Raw genomic sequence first — 23370 nt, 5'->3', positions numbered from 1 at the left:
TGTTAACAGGACTCCTCCAGCTGTGCACACAGCCCAATATCAGTCTTTCTCTTCTACATTTTTAAGCCATGGGGTTTTAATCTGTGTAAAAGTTTTTCAAAGCTTTTCTCTGAGTGACGTCACCACTGTGTACGTGCACTCTATCCGCGGTCCCGCTGTGTCTCGGGAACGAGCATGGTTGCTAGGTTACTGCTAGCGTCGTCAGGACGAGAACAAGTTAATGAAAAGTGAATAAACAACAAAGGCGAGTTTTCTTCTACACAAACCAAGGCTCATTGATTTGTGATTTATTGTCGCATTTATTCGTCACTTCTTACACTTTTTTTCAGGAATGTTGTTATGAATCGATATATTCTCATCACTGGATTCAGACGCCGCCATGATTGTTCTTCCTCCGTCAGTTTCTTCAGGTGTTTTAATTTCAGTCCCTGAGCTTCTGTGATAGTTTGTGTGATGTGTGAGCAGCAGAGTCTCCTCCTGACTGCAGGTCACCACCTGTCATCAACAACCACCGCCTCAGTATTTATAGATGAGCGACCTTCACTGTGTCAGCGGGTTCAACTAGAACTGAGTCCGGCCTGGACGCAGCGTCCTCCGGGTCAGCAGCGGGGGCCTGAGCCGCTGCAGCCCGCGGCCCCTCTCTGTCCCTGAGGGAGGAACCGTCCTCATCACCGCCTCTGACTCCCTCAGTGTGAGCTCAGTGTACAGTAAATGTTCAGAGGCATTCTTCATTTAAATTACATCTTTATAAAAAAATATTTTGATATATTTTTCATTTTCAAATCAAATATCTGTGAAACAGAACAGTGAAACATAGAAAGAGCAGTGACGGGACATAAAGCTTCACTACAGCCCTGCAGTTCTTTAAAGAAGACATGTCGTATAAATCTGCTGCTCAATGACAGAAAGTAAACGTAATAACTTTATATGATGAGTTGTAGTTTTCTGTCACATGCAGCATCAATATCTTAAAATTGCCTAAAAGACAATTTAAACGTAATATTTTTGCCTGGTTATGATTTTTTTTTTCAGATCAAATATCTGTGACATTAATGTAGTTCAAGGTATTTTCACCTGGGTTCTGTGACACCTACGTTTGTGAACATCTGCAGTGTTGAGGAAATATTGTAAAAGTGTTGAACTGTTTCATAACAGAGTCACACCGTGCAGCCTGAGAGAGTCTGAATATTAAAGTCTAATGATGATGATGTATCATCCAATAAGGATGATTATTTATTACCTTAAAAAGATTGAATTTAACTCACATCATGTAAATGAATCTCAAGGAGTTTAATTTCCTTTTTAGATTGAAAGTGGAAAATGCTCTGTGATGAACCCACATCACAGTTTGTGTCCTTCAGTCCACAGTGGTTTACATGTTAAAGAGCAGGGTCCTTAGTTTGGCTCTTACAAACTATATGTGGCTCAGTTTGACAGAAAGTAGTCACAAATAAAACAGCTTCACTTGAAATTTTTTTTTAATACAATATTAAATACAATTTAGTGTTTAACAGTGACTTAATAAATAAATAAATATTTAAATACAAGTAAAACTGAAAAGTTTTGGTGGATCATAGTGATAAGACGATGAAATAAATCAACACGGTCAAATAATCACCAGGTATTTGATTTACTGCACTATAAATAAATGTTTTCTCCTGTCAGGCAGAGAGTGGAGTGACAGAACATGTCACTTTAGGAGAAAGGCGTGTGACACTGGAGGTTCAGCCTGTAATAGTTGAAAGTTCTCGGGCTCAACCATGAATAAGACCTTATAATACATAATTCCAGTCCTGACTGTAGCATATAGCTATGGAAAAGAGTCAAAAATAGACAAAAAAAATATAACCATAACTATAGCACTGCACGTTTTTTATATAAAAAAGAAGACAACATGCCATATAAATATGCTTTTCAATGACAGAAAGTAAAGCTGTCGTAATAACTTTGTCTGACGCGTTGTAGTTATCTGTCACATGTAGCATCCATATCTTAAAAATGCCTAAAAGACAATTCGAACTTAATATTATTGCCATGTTATGATTTTTTTTATGTTGAATCCGATGTGACTTTAGGCTCTAAAGCTTCAAACTGAATGATGACTCGTTTTCCCTCTAACATCACAAATAAATGAACTCTTTACATGTGAAATAACTACAATATCGAGTGTGGGGTTTAATACCTCCTTACTTTTTAGAACATTGTCTTCAATGTTTGTTGCTGTTGCCATTTGTATAAATCCATAGTTTTAAGCCCCGAGCGAGTCCTGTAGAAGTCTTTTTTTGTTTGAAAGTATTTCATTAGAACAAACAGATCTATAAACAATTATAAGAACAAACACATGTATAAACAAATCTACGTTTTAACAACCATAAGTAAAAGAAAAGTATTATGTTAAACAAAAATATTATAACGTAGGCAGGCATTATACAACTTAATTACTTTTCTATCTGTACTGTTAGAAATGGTGGACATATATTTTTCAATTTCTATTATCAAATTATTACATATTATTATCATCAATTATTACAAATTTTGGACATAATGAAAGCATCCAGTTCCCTCCAAAGATTTCTGGAAAGGGTGCAGTCCCAAAATAAATGTGTAATAGTCAGGGTTTGAGTTTTGCAAAAACGACAAATAGGACTCATTGATTTAACAAATCGTGTCAGATACTGACTCTTAGGCTAAAATCTGTGTGATAGTTTAAAGGAAACCTCTTTTATTTTGTTATTAATCAGAAATCTGTGCGGCAACATCCAAACCTTTTCCTAATAAATATTAGAAACAAATTTACTCCCATGGAAAACAGCCCAGGGTAAAGAGACCACATGTTGTTGGGATAAAGCACGAACTGGAATGTCAGCAAGGTTAATAATATTAAACTTCATATTTCAGTAAAAGACATTCCTCTGTGGTGTGGTTGTGCTGCAGAAGTCTTATTACCATAGACTGTATGTAAAATATAAATAATATAAAAACACATCCATAAAGTCAGCAGAGCCGGATCGAGGCCGTTGTTCTCGCGTTCTCATTGCAAGGCATGATGGGAGTGACGCTACTGCGCAGTCTCTATGGGCTGCATAACACGGAAGTAACCTGTTCATATACAGTGTATGGAAGTAACCCGTAAACCAGAACCTTTTCGGCGTGTGCGACAGGCGTGTTGGACTGAACGGGTGTGAGATCCGGCATCCTGTTGTTGTGATACATCCATGGGAGAGATTTGTTGTTCAAATGGATGGTGAGTGAACATCTGCTGATCACATGATCGATCATCGATTTCTGTAGCGGGTTAATGGATCGATATTTTGACCAATCTGAAGCCGAAATCAGTTCGCTGCTTTGTTTCTCAGAGAAGTGAACATTTGAGGTGTGACAATAAAATATAACAAGTAATAATTAAACTGATTGATGCTTCCAGCTGAGGAGCTTCATGAAACAAAGGAAGTAGGTGGAGAAAGTGAAAAAGTCCAGAGGTCAAAACTCCAGAAACACTTCAGTAAACAGAAGATGGTACTGATGAAGGGCGCACATCTATATGTATGTGTGTACATGTGTGTACATACATACATATAGATGTGTGTACACAGAGGGTCCAAATGTCTGAGAAAATCTCTAATATTTTCACACAAACCTGGAAATAACCCGAAAGTTTCAGAAACATTTAAAATGCGTGTAGGTATCATGTTCTGTATGTGGATCAATGATCAGATTTAATCAACCTTTGTACAGAGCTTAGATTTTCTCAAGTTGTGTGAGGAGTCAAACAGTTATTCTGAGTAAAGAGGGTTTTTCTCAGAGTTAGACCAGGGCTGGACTAAAGGTTTCTAACAGGGTAGGGCATGGAGCTCTAAACTGCTTTGCAGAAACTATATCAGTTGTATCCAAACCACGATCGAGCAGACCAAAGAGTGGACCATCAGAAGATCGATATATGAAGCTCAGTTCACTGAGATAGAAACTCAAGTTCATCACAGATACAGATTTCCTTTGAATGAAGAACTCAAGACTCCAGTCAGCCAAAGCCCTCCTGAAGCTTGACCTGTAGTGGTCTTAAAACGAAATCAGATTATTAAATCAGACTATTATTATTGTGCAGTTTCAGTTTGACATTGTTAGTTTAGTCATATTCTGGACAGATTTGTTTATTTATATATTATTAAATAGTTTTACCCTCAAACTGCTCTTGGTTTAAAGTTTGATGTTTACTTGTTCTTGGTTTCACAGATGTTTATGTTCTAATCCATCTGCTCTACATGCAGAGTACATCAGTCTAAATTCTCTAAATAAAAACACTTGTCATAATGATAATGATAATAATAATACGATGAATTAAACATATGAACTAATTTTTCTCTTTGTTGTTATGAGAAAACTACAAAAACAATAATATGTAAATGTATGGCTACACGAAATGTTTTGTTGTTGTGTTCAATGATAAAACCAGGTAAACTGTGTTCTCAGGTGAGTCAGGTGACATCACAGTTACCTCAGCAAACAGGAAGTGCTCTGCTGTCACAGGAAGTGCCCGAAAGATCAAAGATAATGCGGCTGACTGGCACAACCTGATGCTGCGGTGGGAAAAGCTCAACGAGGACGGATTCAACGTTGCAGCAAACATCGTTAATATGAGACTGTGAGTTAATGTTCGTAGTGATGAAGGATTCAGTGTGTCAGCATCATCAAATCAGACAACAAATCACTGACAGGTGATCATTAATTTACAGATTCATCACAATCAATTTACAACAGTCTCTTCAGATTAATAATTTCCCTCCCGTAACACTGTCAATGCAGCAGAAACACAGATATTTTTATTCCACACATTCTTTATCCTTGTCAAAACCTGGTGCCCACATTACCCACAATACACCTATACCCCTGCAGGAGGGTTAACTTACTTCTGAATCGGTTCAGACTGTTGTGTTGATACAAAAATGTCTCTGAAACACGTCACATCTGAAAGTTTCACATGACAAATCACATTTCCTGAATCAGACTTTGAACAGAGGAAATTATTTCAGTCACTGAAACTCACTGACAGTGATTTGAAGTTTGATGTTTACCAGTTCAGGAGCTTCACCTGTAGCACCTCCTGTCTGTGAATCACATTACTTTTTATAATTGTCATTTGTGTGTGACTGACACTTTTCTCTCCTTCAGTTCTCAGAGCAATCAGCTGCAGCTGGTGGTCGAGTCTTCAACACCTTCCCCAGCTACATCAGCTCCAAAAGGTGGAGCTGCAGAGCTGCAGAACGAATGCTGCAAACTTCAGGATGTCGTTGACAAAATGGTGACACTTGAACTCATTTACATTTATTGAATTGAGGAGGAAGCTTCAGGAAAAAAAACACTTGGCTGGTGCTTTGGTAAATGCTGAGTTGGAGCAGACAGCTGTACACACCACTTAACTCACATGTGTGTGGGGGTTACTTCTAGCCTGTTTAAGAAGGCCACCAAAATGAAAATCTAGACATCCAGCCACATGTTTCAGAACAACCTGAACTCTTTCAGGTGTTTCATTAATTTTTTTAATCTCATGTCACAGACCTGAATCACCACTTTGTGGTTGTTTCTTCCACCAACCAGTCAAGTTGCAGGAAATTTGGTCACAAAACAAACACAGCTGTTCCTGGTCTCTCTCTCTCTCTCTTCTCTCCCCTCTCCTCCCCCTCCCCCTCTTTCTATCTTCTCCTAAACCCAACCGGTCGAGGCAGACGGCCGCCCACCCTGAGCCCGGTTCTGTTGGAGGTTTGTTCCTGTTAAAAGGGAGTTTTTCCTCCCCCCTGTCGCCAAGCGCTTGCTCTTTGTGGGAACTGTTGGGTTTATTCTGTAACAAAGTAAGGTCTTGACCTGACCCTGTAAAGTGCCTTGAGATAATGTATATTATGATTTGGCGCTATACAAATAAAATTGAATTGAATTGAATTGAATTTCTCCTTCTTGAGTTACAGTGATGATGTCACAGTGAAGTTGACCTTTGACCATTTGGATATAAAATGTCATCACTTTATTTTATCCTTATAGACGTGAGTTAAATTGCGTCATAATAGGTGTATGAATTCATGAGTAATGACCAAAAACGTGTTTTGTGAGATCACAGTGACCTTTGACCATCAAAATGTAATCAATCCATTCTTGAGTCCAAGTGGAAGTTTGTGCCAAATTTGAAAAAAATCCCTGAAGGTGTTACAGAGATATGACGTTGACGAGAATAGGACAGACTGCCTGAAAACCTGATGCTTCCTGCTCTGATGTCCCGTCAGCTGATCCTGATATTCTACACAAACTGTTCAATCAGGACAAATTAGAGCTTATTTGTTTAATTTCTTCTTCTGAGGTGTGTTGTGTTCTTCCTGGTAGGTCATCTTGGTGACAAAGATGGAGCATTTAATGACATCACAGCGTGGCATTCACGATCTGGAGGAATTTCAGTTTGGGCCCAAAGGGAGAAAGTTTCCTCTGTTTCACACCTGGTACACCAAACACTTTGGTGAGTCCACTTCTACTCATCTGAGCAATGACATCACATTGACCTAAATGATGTCAGCAGACCTAACTGTAGAATGTCAGTATGTCCCACCTGTTCACAGTCTGAGATATTCATCAGCTCTGTTTCAGCCTAACAGGGCTGAAAATTATTATCTGTAGAAAAACAAGCAGTTTCCATTGAAGATGAGTTCAATTGTTTTTGGTGAAAAGATGTTTTGTCTGATGTGGCAATGACGTTTTTTCTTCTTCCAGAGTCGACGTCTGGTGTCCTATGGGAAGCCTTCAGTCAGGAGCTGAAGCTGAAGCAGACAATCCTGCAGGAACTCGCCCACACTGCCACTTCTGACCTCTGCATGGTCTACCTGTCCTGTTGGCTGCACCAGCCCTGTATCCCCCCCAAGATCAGATTGACCCTGGAATCTGTGCTGCTGGAGACTGGACACCGCCCACTGTGATGTCATCTGTCCCCCAGGGTCATGTGGTCAATGTCAGGCTCATCTCTGAGAATCCAGGTGTTGCCTGGCTTAGCTCAAAAATTCAGCTCAGGGGTAAAGCGCTAGCTTAGCTGTCTGATTTACATTTCTGGTGCAAGACCAGATATAGAGACAGAAACAGGTGAACAGGTGAAACCAGTCACCTGCAACCTAAACGTTAACTGTTTGATGTCCACTAGACATACAAGCAGAGCTTCTCCCTTTACTCTTATCTTTTCTGTCAGAGTAGCTCAAATTAACTTTCAATGTTGATAAATGTCTATTTATCAAGTGCTGACATTAAATAAATATTTCATTTGTTACTGAAACAGTAAAACTATTTTTCGTTTTGTTTCTGACATCTGAAGTTTTACTGAAGCACAAAGTATCTGGTAATTTAGAAACTATCCAATGACCCCGATGTGTCGCTGTGAGGATTTAACAACAATTAACAAAAGCTACTGTGAAGTGACCCAGAGGAATTAAGAGGAATCACTAAAATGATCCTCAAGTCATGCGGAGTAACATCAGTGTAGTTCATGAAACAAGTTCCCACCATGACCTGTGTAATAACTGAACTGCTGACATGGAAGATGTTTCATTCTGGGTAAATTTACCTCAAACTTCCATCATGTGAAATCATTAAACTGAGATCGTGGTTTGAGTTTGTCACATCGGTTTATTGGAGGAACATGAACTGTGTTAAATGCATTCAGCACTTGAACGGTCAACATGACAAATCAATAAACTTCCATCCTCACGTCGACTCTCCAAACGACTACAAACATTGAGTTCACCTTTGGAAAATGTTTTGCTGTGAAGTTTTATAAAAAGTAATAAAATAGTGCAACCTTTTTTAAACTTTGTTTTCATATTTATCTACATATAAACAGCCAACTAATCGTTTTTTTTAAACGAACAAGTCCAAATATGGAAACACTGGAGAAAAAAAAAGTTTACAAATTTACAATCCCTCCAGATTCCTTAAAAACCAGCAGGAAGATCTGGTACCTCCTGTCAAGCCACCCATGACATCATTAAAGGTGAGAACTGAATGAACCAATCAAACATCAAGATGAACTGAGACAATAAGTTCAGCAGCCCAGAAGGGGACACTATGTAGTTTGTATTATATCAGTCACAATCTGATTATCTCATCATCCCAATAAGTGATGCTGCTCATATTTAACCTGAGGTCAGGATTTACTGATCAGGGTTAGATTTGTGTTGTTACCTTTTCAGTTTCATGTAAACAGGTTCATCATTTCTCTCAGGGTAACAGTGTTCAAATATTAAGTATGAGCACGACAAAATGAAAACAATAAAAATTAATTGAGAAAATTTGGTAATTGATGAGGAGCCTGGACGTTGACTCCAGACGCAGCCTTCTGGTTTCTGAACAGATGTTTTGACATTTTGAAAAAAAAAAAAAAACTCTAGGTGTTTGTTGGAAGATCTTCAATTTGTTGCGAAACAGGAAGTTCAGTCTAATGTCACATTGACAACATCCGACAAGCTCAGGTCGAGGCGGAGCCAACAGTGACACCTGAAACCACAAACTAGCAGTTTGAAGATCTGTCAGTGCCCCCTACAGGCTGCTCTGTTCACTACACCCACAGTTGTAATGCTAACTTTGTCCTAAGGGGGTGCTGCAAGAAACTGCATTAGATGCTGAACATGAGTTGGTGAGTTTGATGGTCAGACTGACAAGTGTGTTAATGCTCCGCCCCAGCAGGACAGAGACAGACAGGTGTTTGTTGACTTGTCTTTTAGGTGTTTCATGGACCTAGGTGATGGTCAACTCTTTAATGATGTTCACCTGTGTGGGCTCTCAGCTTCAGGTATTGTCCATTGACATCACCCGAGGGGTCATACCACCTAATAAATACCACCTTAAAGTCCAGACTCACTGTCAGTGTGGGGTGGCTCAGGTCAGTTTCTGGTTCTACTCAGTTCAGAGCAGTTTATTGAGGAGCTTTGGCACTGTCTGATGCCTCAATGCCCAGCAAGGCCTGGACTGCCTCCAGGGGGACCCCCTCTGGAGTCTGGATATGCATAGTGGTCCCATCTGGTCCGTTGACAATGACAATGCGCTCCGATCCAGGCTCTGCCAGCTGGACTGTCAGCCCCTCAGTCTGGATGTAGATCTCCTGTCCCTCTTGCAGCTCTTTGGCCTCGCAGCCATCCGTGGTGCTGGAGTCAGACTGGGATGAGTCTCTCTGCTGAGGCTGAGAGGATGCCAGAGTCTGGTCTGTGCTGGACTCAAGTGTCTGGATCGTGGTGGATCCGGGTGTCTGGGTGGAGCCAAACTCAAGTGTCTTTGTATCTGCAGTAGTCCTGGGACTTGAACCCAGATCTCTCTCCAGCTCCTTCATCTGGGCTGCAATGTCAGTGGTGCTCAGGGCCTGGTGCTGGCCTGCTGGCAGAGGGTCCACCTGGACGTCAGTCTGCAGAGGCCCCTCCCCCTGATCTCCACCTGGGGTGATCTCCATAGGTGTTGCAGGTAGCGGAGCCTTGATGGAGATTGTATTTGCAGAGGTGGAGTCAGAGGAGCTGAGGGATCAGAGAAACACATTCATACCTCGAAATACCAGATGAGCTCAGCACACTTGGTCGAGGTGTAACACCGATACACCAGGCAGCAAAACCTTTAGGTTGGTGAGACAGAGCACCACCAGCTTCTGAGCTTTACACCACATCTTCATATGATCACCTGTTCTACCTGTACACTAGGAGGATGGGAGCAGGATCAGCTCACCTGGGGGTGGAGTCAGCGGTGGTGGTCAGTAGTTTGGATCCATCTGGAATCATGAGAGGAGACACAGAGACTGAGCAGGACTTCAGAGGGGAGGTCACAGAGGTCACAGAGGTCACAGGGATCACAGGAGTCACAGAGGTCACAGGGGTCACTGTTGTCCCGCCTTAAAAAGTGCAAAGACAAAGAAATGTGAAATCAGTCCAGTTACAGTGGAGTAACACAGGTGTAGTAATACTGTAGTACTAATGTAGTAGAGCGCAGTACTACTTTAGTACAGCTGCAGTAACTGTACCTGTTCTGTTCGTCTCAATGCCGTTCTGGTGAACTGGAACGCTGTTCTCCATTTTGAATCTCTTTGACGGCGGCAGCATCTTGGAATTCTGGGAAAATTTATTTTCTGATGAAATCAGACTGAACCTGATCAGGTTTACCTGTTACAGAGTCGTGGTTTCCAACAGATAACAATAGGTAACATCAGAGGTCTGTCCTGAACCAGGATCTGAGGTCATCAAGGTAACTTCAGGCTTAACTCTGGTTTTCAGTGTTACCATGGTGGTTCACTTGTTACTGAGGTAAATCACCATGGTAACAGATGCTGAACTCCCAACCTGCTCTGGATCAGATCAAAACTACTGATGAATCAGATACCTGGAAAACCTCAGTCATCATGTCTACAGGATCCTGTCAGGGACAAAAGAGTGGAGAACAAAGTCTAATAATAAAGATCAGTAGATGTTTGTATGGATCAGTGGATGTTCTGCTGTTGGAGTCTTTCCATGTGTCCACTCTGGTTTTAAAACAGCTTCTAACAAACAGAGGAGAGTTTATCACTAAATAACTCCATCAGAACTATTAGAGCTTCATCTGAACTGGACACAGATTCTTTCATCCACAGGATCCTGACAGTGATGAAGCTGTGACTCCTCTTCATCACTGCAGCTCAGAATAACAGTAGGAGACTCTGTGAGCAGAACTGGAAATAAAAACTAAACCTGTGATGTCTCTGATCAGATCAATGATCCACACTCTGATCAATACTTCATCATTAGAAATGAACATTTCAGTCTGACTTCATCACACATCAACTACTTCTCTCCACCAACAGTCTGACATCACTTTAACTGTTTGATCTTCATCACATTCACATCATCATCATCATCAGACAGAAGAAGAAAACACTCAGAAAGAAACTTAATACTAAATGTATCTGCTAGCAGCGATTATCAGGGTCTAAGTAGCTCTTCATAACCATATGTATTAATTGCTATTGAACTTTGGTTGAAGCAGGACTTAGGCCATCTGGGGTTTCAAAGTCCTGACCTTGGTATCCCATGAGAAGGTGACTTCCTGGTTGTGCCACTGGGTAAACATGTGCTGCACACGCCTTCACACAAGTTGAGGCTATGAAATCACACGTGCAAAACTGGGGTATTTTTTCCTGTTTCACTTGAAAACATTTCAAGTGGTCAAAATGTTGGTGTGAAAGTCCTGAAAAAAAATCACACATCATTCTGGAGGTTTTAGGAGAATCCCCAAATATTTTGGTTACTTTGAGTCCAACACTGATTAAAAATGAAAATGTTGTGCATACACTAAAAATTATAGCTACAGAACATCTTGGCAGCATTTGAATGAAAACCTGTGGAGATATAGATGTTTATCTATTGTGCACATTTTATAAAACTAAACTGACCATCGTTTACAGTGAAGCAAACTTTCATCATCATTCAGTGGATGTAAGATTTCAGCTCTATAGGACGTACAGGTGAGTTACTGTGATGTTTTACAGTTTAAAGATGGAATGATTAGAAATTCACAGCAGTATTCACTGCTTGGGCCCCTAATTAATGCTCTTATTTACAGTAGGCCTATATCCTTACTGACTTTAATCAGTAAATTATTTCTACTGTTTTGTTTTTTTTTTTTATTCTAGTCATGTGACCATATTGTTTACATTTCACCTTGTTGAATATCACTTTATGATGTCGCTGTAACTAAACTTACCTGCAGGTTCAGTTTCTTCTCATATCATATTAATACTTTATTCATGGTTCTGATGATGTTGTTTGGACAGGTAAACCAGAGTTAACTGAGCCAGCTTTGTAGTCCAGGTTATCAGGACGGTCAATGTTGGGTTCAGTTAAACCTGATAATGAAAAGTTATCCTGGATCTGTTGAACCTGCTTTGTAGTCTAGGCCTCAGGCCTCTGAAATCAGGATCTGATGTCTGCATGAACAAACACATTAAGATCCAAAGAAAGCAAGGTGCAGGTAAATATACTGGAACCAGATATGACCTGGATACAAATTCAAACTGGTTCCAGATCCAGACTGGAGGCAAGATGCAGCTTGAAATTAGTGCCAGACTGGATCTAGACTGAACCTAAATCCAGATGCTAACTGATCCAGTCTGAAGCCAAATATAACCTGCAAAAAGATCTAAACTGGAACCACATTTAAACAGGACCCTGTTCTAAGAACCTGACCTTACTGACAGCTTGTTTACCTCCATGTATCGAATGTTCTTATTTGTCAGACTGGAACTAGGAGATGCTCCAGCAACCACCTTCATCCTGTTCACCTCATCCAGGATCCCTAGAGACCTGGCGACCTGAATCACACAGAACAGTGACCTGGTTATGGACCTGCTACATCCACCCTGCAACTGAGGGTCTGTTACTTCCAGAGTAGAACACAGTAGACACAGGAGACACAGTAGAACACAGCAGAACACAGAAGAACACAGAAGAACACAGAAGAACACAGCAGAACTCAGTAGAACATAGGAGACACAGTAGAGCACAGCGGAACACGGCAGAACACAGCAGAACACAGAAGAACATAGAAGACACAGCAGAACACAGCAGAACACAGAAGAATACATAAGGACACAGAAGACACAGCAGAACACAGAAGACACAGCAGAACACAGAAGACACAGCAGAACACAGAAGAACACAGCAGAACACAGTAGAACACAGCAGAACACAGAAGAATACAGAAGGACACAGAAGACACAGCAGAACACAGAAGACACAGCAGAACACAGAAGAACACAGAAGACACAGCAGAACACAGCAGAACACAGAAGAACACAGAAGACACAGCAGAACACAGTAGAACACAGCAGAACACAGCAGAACACAGAAGAACACAGAAGACACAGCAGAACACAGAAGACACAGCAGAACACAGTAGAACACAGCAGAACACAGCAGAACACAGAACACAGAACACAGAACACAGAAGAATACAGAAGAACAGGGGAGACACAGCAGAACACAGTAGAATACTGGAGACACAGTAGAACACAGCAGTACACAGAAGACACAGTAGAACACAGTAGAACACAGAAAACACAGTAGAACACAGTCGACACAGTAGAACACAGTAGAACACAGTCGACAGCAGAACACAGTAGAACACAGAAGACACAGTAGAACACAGTCGACACAGTAGAACACAATAGAACACAGTTGACAGCAGAACAAAGTAGAACACAGAAGACACAGTAGAACACAGTCGACAGTAGAACACAATAGAACACAGTCGACAGTAGAACACAATAGAACACAGTCGACAGCAGAACAAAGTAGAACACAGAAGACACAGTAGAAAACAGTAGAACACAGGAGATACAGTAGAACACAGTTGACACAGCAGAACACAGAAGACACAGTAGAACACAGGAGACACAATAGAACACAGTAGAACACATGAGACACAGTAGAGCACAGCAGAACACAGAAGACAGAGAAGAACACAGAAGACCCAGTAGAACACAGTAGAATACAGGAGACACAATAGAACACAGCAGAACACAGAAGACACAGAAGAACACAGTAGAATACAAGAGACACAGTAGAACACAGCAGAACACAGAAGACACAGAAGAACACAGTAGAATACAAGAGACACAGTAGAACACAGCAGAACACAGAAGACACAGAAGAACACAGTAGAATACAGGAGACACAATAGAACACAGCAGAACACAGAAGACACAGAAGAACACAGTAGAATACAAGAGACACAGTAGAACAGAGCAGAACACAGAACACACAGCAGAACACAGTAGAATACAGGAGACACAGTAGAACACAGCAGAACACAGAAGACACAGTAAAACACAGGAGACACAATTCAACACAGTTGACACAGTAGAACACAGAAAACACAGTCGACAGCAGAACACAGTAGAACACAGAAGACACAGGAGAACACAGTCGACAGTAGAACACAATAGAACACAGTCGACAGCAGAACAAAGTAGAACACAGAAGATACAGTAGAACACAGGAGACACAGTAGAACACAGTTGACACAGCAGAACACAGAAGACACAGTAGAACACAGGAGACACAATAGAACACAGTAGAACACAGGAGACACAGCAGAGCACAGCAGAACACAGAAGACAGAAGAACACAGTAGAATACAGGAGACACAGTAGAACACAGGAGACACAGTAGACACAGGAGAACACAGTAGAACACAGAAGACACAATAGAACACAGGAGACACAGTAGACACAGGAGAACACAGTAGAACACAGAAGACACAGAAGACACAGGAGAACACAGAAGACACAGTAGAACACAGAAGACACAGAAGACACAGGAGAACACAGAAGACACAGTAGAACACAGAAGACACAGAAGTCACAGTAGACACAGGAGAACATAGAAGACACAGTAGAACACAGAAGACACAGTAGAACACAGGAGAACACAGTAGGACACAGGAGACACAGAAGACACAGTAGACACAGAAGACACAGTAGACACAGAAGACACAGTGGAACACAGTAGAACACAGAAGACACAGTGGAAGTTCTTACCTCAATGTTTCTGACCTCAAGAGGTGTGGCTCCACCCTGTGGACTGATGATGTAATCCTGAGCGGCCTGTTTCACCTGAACCTGCAGGGACTCATACTCACGGTAAATGTCTGGAAACCGAGTCCGTGCTGAACCGCCGCGCTCCACCTAAAGGCCAGAAGACAGTTTCTGAGTGGGGCAGGACCGATGCTCTATAAACCAGGTTTGCTGCAGTATTTTACAGGATAAAGGAGAAGACCCAGCTTGTCTAAGATAGAAACGCACTTCCTCTAAAAACAGAATAAATTGTTACATTTTAATCATCCATCCACTTTCCATCACTTATCAGGGTTTGGGTCATGGTGGCAGCAGTCTAAACAAACTAGTCCAGACATCCTTCTTTCCAGCAGCATCTTCCTGCTCCTCCTGGAAGATCCCATGGTAATCCCAAACCTGATGAGATATATAATCCCTCCAGTGTGTTCTGGTTCTGGTTCTGGCCTACAGTCTCTACAAATTGTTCATGGGCATGGAGAACCTAAAAAGCCCAAACTGCCTCAGATGGCCCCTTTTTTCAATTCAATTTTATTTGTAAAGCTCCAAATCATAATCTACCTTATCTCATGGCTCTTTACAAGCTCAGGTCAAGACCTGACTTTATTATAGAGAAAAACCAATAGTTCCCACAAACAGCAGCACTTTGAGGTGAAGGAGCAGTGATTCCCCTTCAAGCTCAATTTGGCTTGGTTTGTATCTAGTTTAGTAGTAGTCACTAGTTTAGAATTTAAGTCTACTCAGGAAGATCCTCATAGTGCAGACTATCAGCCTGATAACCAGACAATAACACTGAGACTGTCTGCCGACCCAATGTGTAAATCACCACACACTAACCACCATTCCTATCACCGGGGGCAGTGAAGTGTCCCACAAAGAATTTGACTCATTTTCGTATCTCCACATTGTCACGTGTGCAGATATCTAAATTCTCCACTAAAAATCAAAGATGTCTGGTGATACAGCGCCCCAGGTGTCATCTACCTGTAGATCAACCTACCACCGACAACTCCGGCCTCAACAAGACCCTCACATCCGGTTTTATGAACATTAGATCACTGTCTATGAAAGCATCACTGATAAATGGCTTGGTTCTTGCTAGGTTCACACAGCTGATGATACTCAGTTGTGTGTGTGAGGCTGTCTCCCGCTGCAGTTACCAGGTTAGCTGGTTAGCAGTTAACAACAGACTGGTTAGCTGCAACTGAACTTTTAAAATTAAACTGTGATGTCCCAGGAAGTGGACACCAGGATTAGTCCAGACCAGGTCAGCAGTTCTAGAGGCTGTCAGGTGGTGGAGGGAATACTGTGAGGACCAGAACCTGATGTTCTGCTGGAAGATGTTTCTACAGGTGTGTATACTACAGGTGTGTACTTCTGGAAGATGTTTCTACAGGTGTGTATACTACAGGTGTGTACTGTGTATACTACAGGTGTGTACTGTGTATACTACAGGTGTATACTGTATATTCTACAGGTGTGTACCTTTGCCAGCAGAAGATCCCACAGACTCAACACTTTGGTCAAACGAGGAAGAACAATGTCCATCAGCTCCTCATCCTCACACTGCTCCACTAGCTGAAAACAACACACAGTTGTCATGGAAATACAACAACACTTGATATACCTTTAAGTACGAGTCATTACATCATGCCTGTCAAGTCTCCTTTCCTCTTACCTCCTGCAGTCGGTCTCGTCTCCTCTCTGCCTGCTGCTCTGCTGTTACTGAGGTAACACTGAGCTTTGGTGGCCGGCCACGCCGACCCCGCTTACTGACGAGGCCCACCGTCACCTGAGAAAATGAACCAATCAGTTTAACTGATTATTTAGCTGCTACTGGACTGTACAGGTGTAGCGCTGATCAGCTGATCAACTGATGAATCAATAAACAACAATAAAAACTCCTGATTTATGTGTTTAATAAAAATCCAGTTTAAATCAATGAACTCACCTTAGGAGGCGGTGCCAGCGATCGACCTCGGCCCCTACCCCGGCCCCTGCCTCTTCCTCGTCCCCGGGGCCGGCCAGGGCCCCGGTGATGGAGGCCCCTGAGTCCTACAGCTGCTGCTGGACCCCCCTCCACCTGAAGACAGAAGGCAATTATTAACTCATCATTCTACTCAATACTGCTAAATGACCTACAGTCATCTGTCGTCCTCAGGTTCACAGACTGAGACTGAACGAGACAGTGGAACGACCACTGCTGTCTGCTCTCCCTACACAAGTTCACTGTGTGTGTGTGTGTGTGTGTGTGTGTGTGTGTGTGTGAGAGGGACAGACACAGAGAGAGAGAGAGAGAGAGAGAGAGAGAGAGAGAGAGAGAGAGAGAGAGAGAGAGAGAAATCTTCACCACTGTGGCTCAGTGAGTTATGTTGTTTCCTATTCCTGCTTTGCTGGTGTTCTGGGTCTTTTACATTTCTCATCATTGTCTGAAACAATGCAACAACAACAACACAGCTGAAACTTTTGGCCTCATAGTTTCTCTTACTCTGTTTGTTGCCGTGGCAGCAGGTTTGTCCTCCTTCCTCTTCTCCTCCTCTCTTACTGTCGTCTCCTGTGATTGGTTGACATCTTTCAGCGTGCCTGGTATGTTGCCGGGCTGGTTGCTGGGTGGATCAGGATCTCCGTGAGTCGGGTTCAGTTTATAGTGCCGGTTCAGGCCTCCAGGACCAATGTAAGCCTTGTCGCAGGTCTGGCAGCGGTGGGACCGGGACTTGTGGCTGTAGGTGAGGGAGGTGGAGGCACCGGGGGCAGGGCCATCGTTTCTCCCACCCTCCCCCTCCTCCTCTTCCACACTCATGTCGGAGTAGTCGTCGGAGTCGGACTGGTGGCTGTCGGCCAGGTCTTCCGTCTTTATGAACTTGTAGTCTTTGGCTTTGTACTTTGGTGGTCTGGAGACCCGACCGGATCTGGTCTGGACCTTCACTGTCTTCTTTTCCCGCTTCTTCACTTTCTTCTTCTCTTTTTCTCTTTCTCTGTCCTTCACTGCTGGGGGTACAGGGGGCAGAGCAGCAGGGGCCGCAGTCACGCTGGCAGGTCGGGGCGGTGTGCTGGTCTGTACTGGGACTGCTGTGATGACTGCAGGTGGTTTACTAGGACTCTTACTGGTGGCTGCTGTTGTGTCATTAGCAGAATTTTTCATTAGCGGGATGCTAACAGTTTTAGCAGCAGAACTGAGTGGGGTCTTGACGATGGAGGCGGCCGTGGTCTTAAGAGTGGAGGGGCTCTGGACTCTGATGGGGGATGCTACAGGTTTCTGACCTGGACCAGAGGCAGTGCTCATTGATGTTGTCTGGCCCGTCAGCTTGTGGACCAATGGGAGAAGAGATCCAACAACTGGGGCGGGGCTCTGTAGCAGCAGCTGGATGGGCGGGTCCCCCGCACTCTGCTGCAGGAAGAACTGCTGACCCTGCTGACCAACCATAGGCTGGATGTGGATGATCTGAGCACTGCTCACACTTCCATTGGCCGACAGTTTCACCTGCGGATGATTGACAGCTACACTCTTCTGCTGTGAGGTGGCACCAGATTTCACTTCCTGTTTGGGAGGAACTGGGATCTGGATCCTGACAGGCTCTGACTGAGAGGACAGAAAACCAAAAACCAGAACCTGCTTCATAACAAAACTAAAGATCTGATGATAAAACATTAGCTTTGCAAAGAGCATGTGATAGAAAAAAATTTAGCTTTTCACACGGTAGTTTTTATTTTCACTGAATTATAATGAAAATCATCATAAATGTTTCAAGTCAACTTCAACCTTAAGTTTCTCATTTCATTTGAATAAGCTAAAAGGCCTGATGAAAAAACAACATCCAGAAGCTCAAACTAAAAACTTAAGTAAAACTTAGAGAAAAGTCCCCTGTCAATCATCTCCTGTCAATAGCTCAGATCTATCTTGACCCTGTGTGGGGTCTCAACCCTCAAGTTGGAAACCATTGCTGTAAGTGACCATTGACGGATCAGTTGAGTCCTGTTCTGACAGAGCAGGTGAACAGGCAGGTGAGCACAGACACACAAACAGAACAAGGGAGGGGGTCAGTCTGGATTAGTCTAGCCACTACAGTCCAGATGATCCAAGCTCATTTTTGTGTGACCCACCTTCTTCTGGACCAGTTGGACTGAGCCGCAGGTCTGCATGGCCACCTGCTGGGCGACGCTCTTCAGCTGCTGGGAGGCATTGTTCTGGGATGTGGTCTTTAGGTTCTGCTGAGGGATCTGGACCTGGATCTGCTTCTGCTGCTTCAGACCCTGCTGGACCTGGACCTGCTGGACGTGGACCTGCTGCTTCATGGTGTGTTGGGGGACCTGGATGTGGACCTGCTGCTGGGGGACCTGGACGTGGACTTGCTGCTGGGACTTAGTGACCTGGTTGATAACCTGCTGCAGCTGGTTCGGGTCGAGGGCGGCGTTATGGACCGGGATGGTTTTAACCAACTGGCTTTGCTGGAGCAACTGGGCGGCCTCGGTGTCAGAGACCTGGACGATCTGCTGTTTGGTGAGCTGGTCCAGCAGAGCCTGCTGCTCCTCGGCCGTCAGCCCGGACCCCTCGACCAGGCTGCCGTCAGGCTGCACGTAGATGATGGTGGTGTTGACCAAATCCGGGCCCAGGCCGGTGAACTCTGTGCCCACCAGTATGCTCTGTTCCTCCGGACAGTCCTGTAAGAAGTCCGCCAGCTGAGCTCCGGATCCTGACGGTAAACTCTCCACAGACTGACCGCTCTCTGCACTGAACACGGTCTGTGAACTCTCCCCGGTCTGAACGCACTGGTCGGCGGCCGCTGCAGAAAAATCCCCCCCGGCATGAGTGATGTGTGCGGCGGCCGTTAACGGTAAACTTTCCGCGGGCTGAGTGCAGTTGGCCACGGGGGGCTGAGCTGCGGCCCCCGGCTGCTCCGCGGCTGTTATTGTTCTGATCGAACCGCTGTCATCCTCGTTGTCCGCCATTTTGGCTGTGAGGCTAACTGTTAGCTTAACTCAGACTGGGGGGCCAGTCGGTGACTCAAATCAACCGGATCGACGGTCGATATCACCGAATCAACACTGTTTTATAGAAACTGTGTGTGGTGGTGGAAAAAACGCCCCGCTGGGGTGAAGGACGTCATTAACGGGAGCCGTGATAACGATAGCATGTAACGATTAGCGGGGGGAGTTTTGAACTAGCCTAGCTTAGCCCACAGCAGGAGCAGAGACGTGGACTTCCAGGACCGGAATTACCACCGGACCGGATTTATTACTGTAGTATTAAACATTTTAATGTTAATTATTCTCTGAGTATGTATTTCACATTTGAACTCGAAGGAAAGCATTTGCATTGTTGAGTTTTATGAAATAAAATTTACATTCTGATAAAAAAAAATTATTTTTGAGTAATGTAATGACACTAATATGTTTTGTGTAATCAAATTAAATTTAGAAAGTCATTATATGTTAGAATATGACCATGTGCATTAATGGATTATTTCACTATTATACAACCATTATCAAGCCGTTTCTTTAGTGTTTAAAGTACTGACTGCCCCCGTTGATCCACATGTAAAGTTTACTGGGGGAAAATGTGTTTGTCAGCACATTTATAATCATAAGCCAGAAAAAAGACCTTGTTTTGAAATCTTGTAATTTCACAGAGACAACAAATTGATTATTTTTATTGTTACATTTAAGAATTATTTCCCTCATTAAATTTAACAAAAGCTAGAGAAGGTTTCCTGAACGTTATCTTAATGTTTAACTAGTTTTACTTATAATATTTCAAATGGAAAGAGAATTCCAGCTTCCAGATTTTCCAACCAGCAATCTCTCAGTTTCCGCTTCCTGTCATTCATTTATAAATTAATTTATTTATGAGTCTGCCGGCACCATTTGAAGATAATGAACTAAGAAACTAAAGTCAGTTTGAACAACAGAGATCATGTGGTTTAGTGGTTCAGATGGAAAAGAATAAAAACATAAAAATACATTAATCCATAAAAGGAAATCAGACGTTAAATTAATTCTCCGTGTTGCCGACAGGTGGCGCAGTTTGGTGACTGCAGCTCAGTATCAGCATGAAACCTGTCAGGGCGATGATACCCCTCAGCCCTTTAATACCCAGCTGGAATAAGAACATCTGTAACAACATCTGACGGGATCCTGCCCTGTGAATTTCAGTAAGTTGCTCACGGTCTTCCTCCTCCTACGAACGCACTATTAGCAGGACTCATATGATGCTAGTTAGCCTGGATTCGGTGTATGAGAAGCTAGCTCCGTAAAAAGCATGATATTTGTTTGATTGCTTGTTTGTTTGTTTTTTATTGTTGACATTATGTTGTTTACAGTCAGTTGTCATTTTCAGAACAGTCTGCGTTAACGTTAACCGGTGCCGTTGTATCTTCTATAGACAGCGTCATACTAAACTCCGTTAAACGGATAACCAATTTAGTGTTTGTCTCAATTTGGACTGAAGAACATTTAACGGAAAGCATGCTTTAATATTTCTTATACCCTGGCAAATTATTCAGGTTAATTCGGCGTATGTCTGTTTCACCAAACAGCATGTAAACTATGTTAAATATCAGCTGTTTACCTTTGCTCACGCCGTACGTTACCGCCCTCCATCACTCTTTTAAGGGTAGATTAGTGCAGGAGAAACTGCAGTTAAATCATACAATCTTAACTTGTATTGTAGTAAAATGCTTAATATCTTTACCTTAAATTAATTCCTTTGACTCTAAATGTCCTCATTTTATCGTAGTCTATGTTGTCAGACTATGACCAAGGACATCGTAAACTGCTTATTTTTGTAACTGAGTTTGGTGCAGAGTTCTAGCCATCCGATCAGGAAGCACAACCATACATGGCGTTCTTCACACCAAAATTAATTAATCTCATTGTTAATTTAATCTAATACCTAAATATACTCACTGCAAAACATGACAAAAATGTAAACCATTGGGTAAAACGTCCTGTTTAATTTGGTGTATACGGTCCAGTCAACAGCGTTTAAATTAGGTTAAATCTCCGCTGTTCATGCTTGTTCGTGCTGTTCGTTACCGCACTGCTCCACTCTTGTCAGTAGAGAATATTACAAGAGAAAATAAATGACAAAACCCAAAATTTCATAGTAGTAAATTCTTAATGGTGTTATCTTAAGTAAATCCCAAGGACTCGTTGTGTTTTGATTTACCAATATTGTATATTGGCCGAAAATAAGTAAAGCAAACAATGAAATCCTAGGTTTCCATCCAGCTGAATGGGAAGTAGAGAGTTTTGTGGCTGCAGTTCAGTAGTGTGATTCCCTTAATTTTATGTGTTTCTAAGTTGAAGTTCTGAACTGACTTTCAGGATCACTTTGAGTCCACTTCAGCAGAAATATGGCGACACAGCCGACCCCGCCGTCGGTCCTGAGAGAGTTCTGCCCACTCTACTACCTGCTGAACGCCATCCCGGCCAAGGTACCGAACCTGTCCAAACCAAGCTAAAACCTGGACCAACTGTCAACAACTTTAAACACAACAGTCGTTTTGTTGCTTTTGCAACGACGCAGAATAACAGAGGCTGAAACCTTGAGGGCTGGAGCACGAAGTGAGTTCAGCTCAGTCTGGATCACCTGTAACGCCTGGCTCTGTTATTTCCAGGTTTAATGCTCTGGCTTGACTGAGTTCATTTGAAAGGTAGAGTAGTTAATAAGAAGCGACTTTGTCAGCACCATGGATAATGTGATTAAATTCAGTTACAGCAGGAAGTTTGATTCAACGAGGTGAAATGTAAAGAACAGGTTGACAAGAAGGAGAACAGGACAAGAAGCTGCAGAAACAGGAATATTTTCTAGGCTACATATTAAAGGCTGGGGTGTAAATAAGTGCAGAATGATTATATATGTCTGTAGCACAGAAGGAATATTTTTATCTGATGATGGACAAACTGTTCTAAGCATGTGATCACATAAAAGGTGAAAGTAATGTCAGACTGTTTCTGCTGATGAAGCAGAGAGGAGGAGAACAGTTTCTGACAGATGTTTATTTAAAATTCTGGAAATATGTATTTTTCTAATCAAAGACAACAGAGGTGTTACTTTTTATTTCAATATTAATAGTCTCGACATGCTGCTTTTTATTAAAATGCAGCTTTAAAGTTTATATATTAAAGTCAAAATCTCCCTATCACCCCCCTCCTGGGGTGGTGTGTGGTGATGTGTATGTGTCTTCTTCAGGTCCTCTACCAGAGGCCTGGGAGTTTGAGGCTTCTGTGCAGTATCTCAGCTGTTCCTAGAACTGCGCTCCTCTGGACAGAGACCTCAGACGTTGTACCTGGAATCTGCTGGAGCCATTCTCCCAGTTTGGGGGTCATAACCCCCAGTGCTCTGATTACCACTGGTACCATTGTTGCCTTTACTCTCCATATCTTTTCTAGCTTTCATTAGAGGCTGTGCAAAGATGACACAGTTCAGCACATAACAGCAGGGTGTAAGATGCAGGCAGAAACAGCACACATGGAGTGTAATAACCAAGTGGCTGGCACAGTGTACAGAAACATGCGCTGAGTATGGACTGGAAGTCCCAAGGTCAGAATGGAAGACACCTCCTAAGGTGGTTGAGAATGACCGAGCTAGGATCCTGTGGGACTTCCAGATCCAGACTGATCCAGGCTGACCAACCAGACATTGTGTTGGTCGACAAACTACAGAAGAAGGCAGTGGTGATTGATGTAGCAATCCCAAGCGACAGCAACATCAATAAGAAAGAACACGAGGTGCTCAAAAAATATCAAGGGCTGCAAAAGGAGCTGGATTG

General features: G+C 42.8%; 3 protein-coding genes across 7 annotated transcripts in view; 2 read left to right on the top strand and 1 right to left on the bottom strand.

Annotated features, from left to right (window-relative positions):
* Positions 1-3068: 3068 nt before the first annotated feature.
* Positions 3069-7829, top strand: cinp (cyclin dependent kinase 2 interacting protein). Its single transcript, XM_071498281.1, has 5 exons — positions 3069-3244; positions 4468-4639; positions 5167-5296; positions 6367-6496; positions 6748-7829. The coding sequence occupies exons 1-5, from the start codon at positions 3238-3240 to the stop codon at positions 6948-6950; spliced, it is 642 nt and encodes a 213-aa protein (XP_071354382.1). The 5' UTR covers positions 3069-3237; the 3' UTR covers positions 6951-7829.
* Positions 7628-19782, bottom strand: znf839 (zinc finger protein 839). 2 transcript variants are annotated; one of them, XM_071498275.1, is made up of 10 exons: positions 18701-19782; positions 17088-18179; positions 16551-16682; positions 16278-16391; positions 16085-16177; positions 14567-14713; positions 12233-12337; positions 10019-10106; positions 9727-9769; positions 7628-9521 (listed from the first exon to the last, which is right to left on the bottom strand). In XM_071498275.1, the coding sequence occupies exons 1-10, from the start codon at positions 19544-19546 to the stop codon at positions 8933-8935; spliced, it is 3249 nt and encodes a 1082-aa protein (XP_071354376.1). In that variant the 5' UTR covers positions 19547-19782; the 3' UTR covers positions 7628-8932. The 2 variants fall into 2 exon arrangements, with proteins under 2 accessions (XP_071354376.1, XP_071354375.1); XM_071498274.1 differs by having other exon boundaries at positions 9727-9889; positions 18701-19781.
* tecpr2 (tectonin beta-propeller repeat containing 2) overlaps positions 19158-23370 on the top strand; it is a 19498-nt gene continuing 15285 nt past the window's right edge. For 3 of the 4 annotated variants that reach the window (XM_071498272.1, XM_071498271.1, XM_071498270.1), the window contains exons 1-3: positions 19158-19296; positions 20612-20748; positions 21923-22032. In XM_071498272.1, coding sequence (XP_071354373.1) covers positions 21952-22032 — 81 coding nt within the window. In that variant the 5' untranslated portion in view covers positions 19158-19296; positions 20612-20748; positions 21923-21951. Of the gene's footprint in view, positions 19297-20611; positions 20749-21922; positions 22033-22748; positions 22954-23370 lie in introns of those variants that run through there. The other variant, XM_071498273.1, reaches the window with a different exon arrangement.

This window comes from Trachinotus anak, unplaced genomic scaffold (assembly GCF_046630095.1).
Source record: "Trachinotus anak isolate AG129_WGS33_773 ecotype Australia unplaced genomic scaffold, CSIRO_AGI_Tana_v1 ptg000015l, whole genome shotgun sequence".
NCBI lineage: Eukaryota > Metazoa > Chordata > Actinopteri > Carangiformes > Carangidae > Trachinotus > Trachinotus anak.
This window is presented reverse-complemented; position numbering and strand designations above follow the sequence as displayed.

What these genes read in the sequence shown, in the direction of transcription:
- cinp (XM_071498281.1), top strand. An exon ending in AGGATGTCGTTGACAAAATG is followed by an intron (nt 5,297 to 6,366) that starts GTGACACTTGAA and finishes TCTTCCTGGTAG; the next exon opens with GTCATCTTGGTGACAAAGAT. An exon ending in CTGGTACACCAAACACTTTG is followed by an intron (nt 6,497 to 6,747) that starts GTGAGTCCACTT and finishes TTCTTCTTCCAG; the next exon opens with AGTCGACGTCTGGTGTCCTA.
- znf839 (XM_071498274.1), bottom strand. Translation starts at nt 19,546, where the DNA reads ATGGCGGACAACGAGGATGACAGCGGTTCGATCAGAACAATAACAGCC. An exon ending in CGCTGGCACCGCCTCCTAAG is followed by an intron (nt 16,392 to 16,550) that starts GTGAGTTCATTG and finishes TCATTTTCTCAG; the next exon opens with GTGACGGTGGGCCTCGTCAG. An exon ending in GACGAGACCGACTGCAGGAG is followed by an intron (nt 16,178 to 16,277) that starts GTAAGAGGAAAG and finishes TGTTGTTTTCAG; the next exon opens with CTAGTGGAGCAGTGTGAGGA.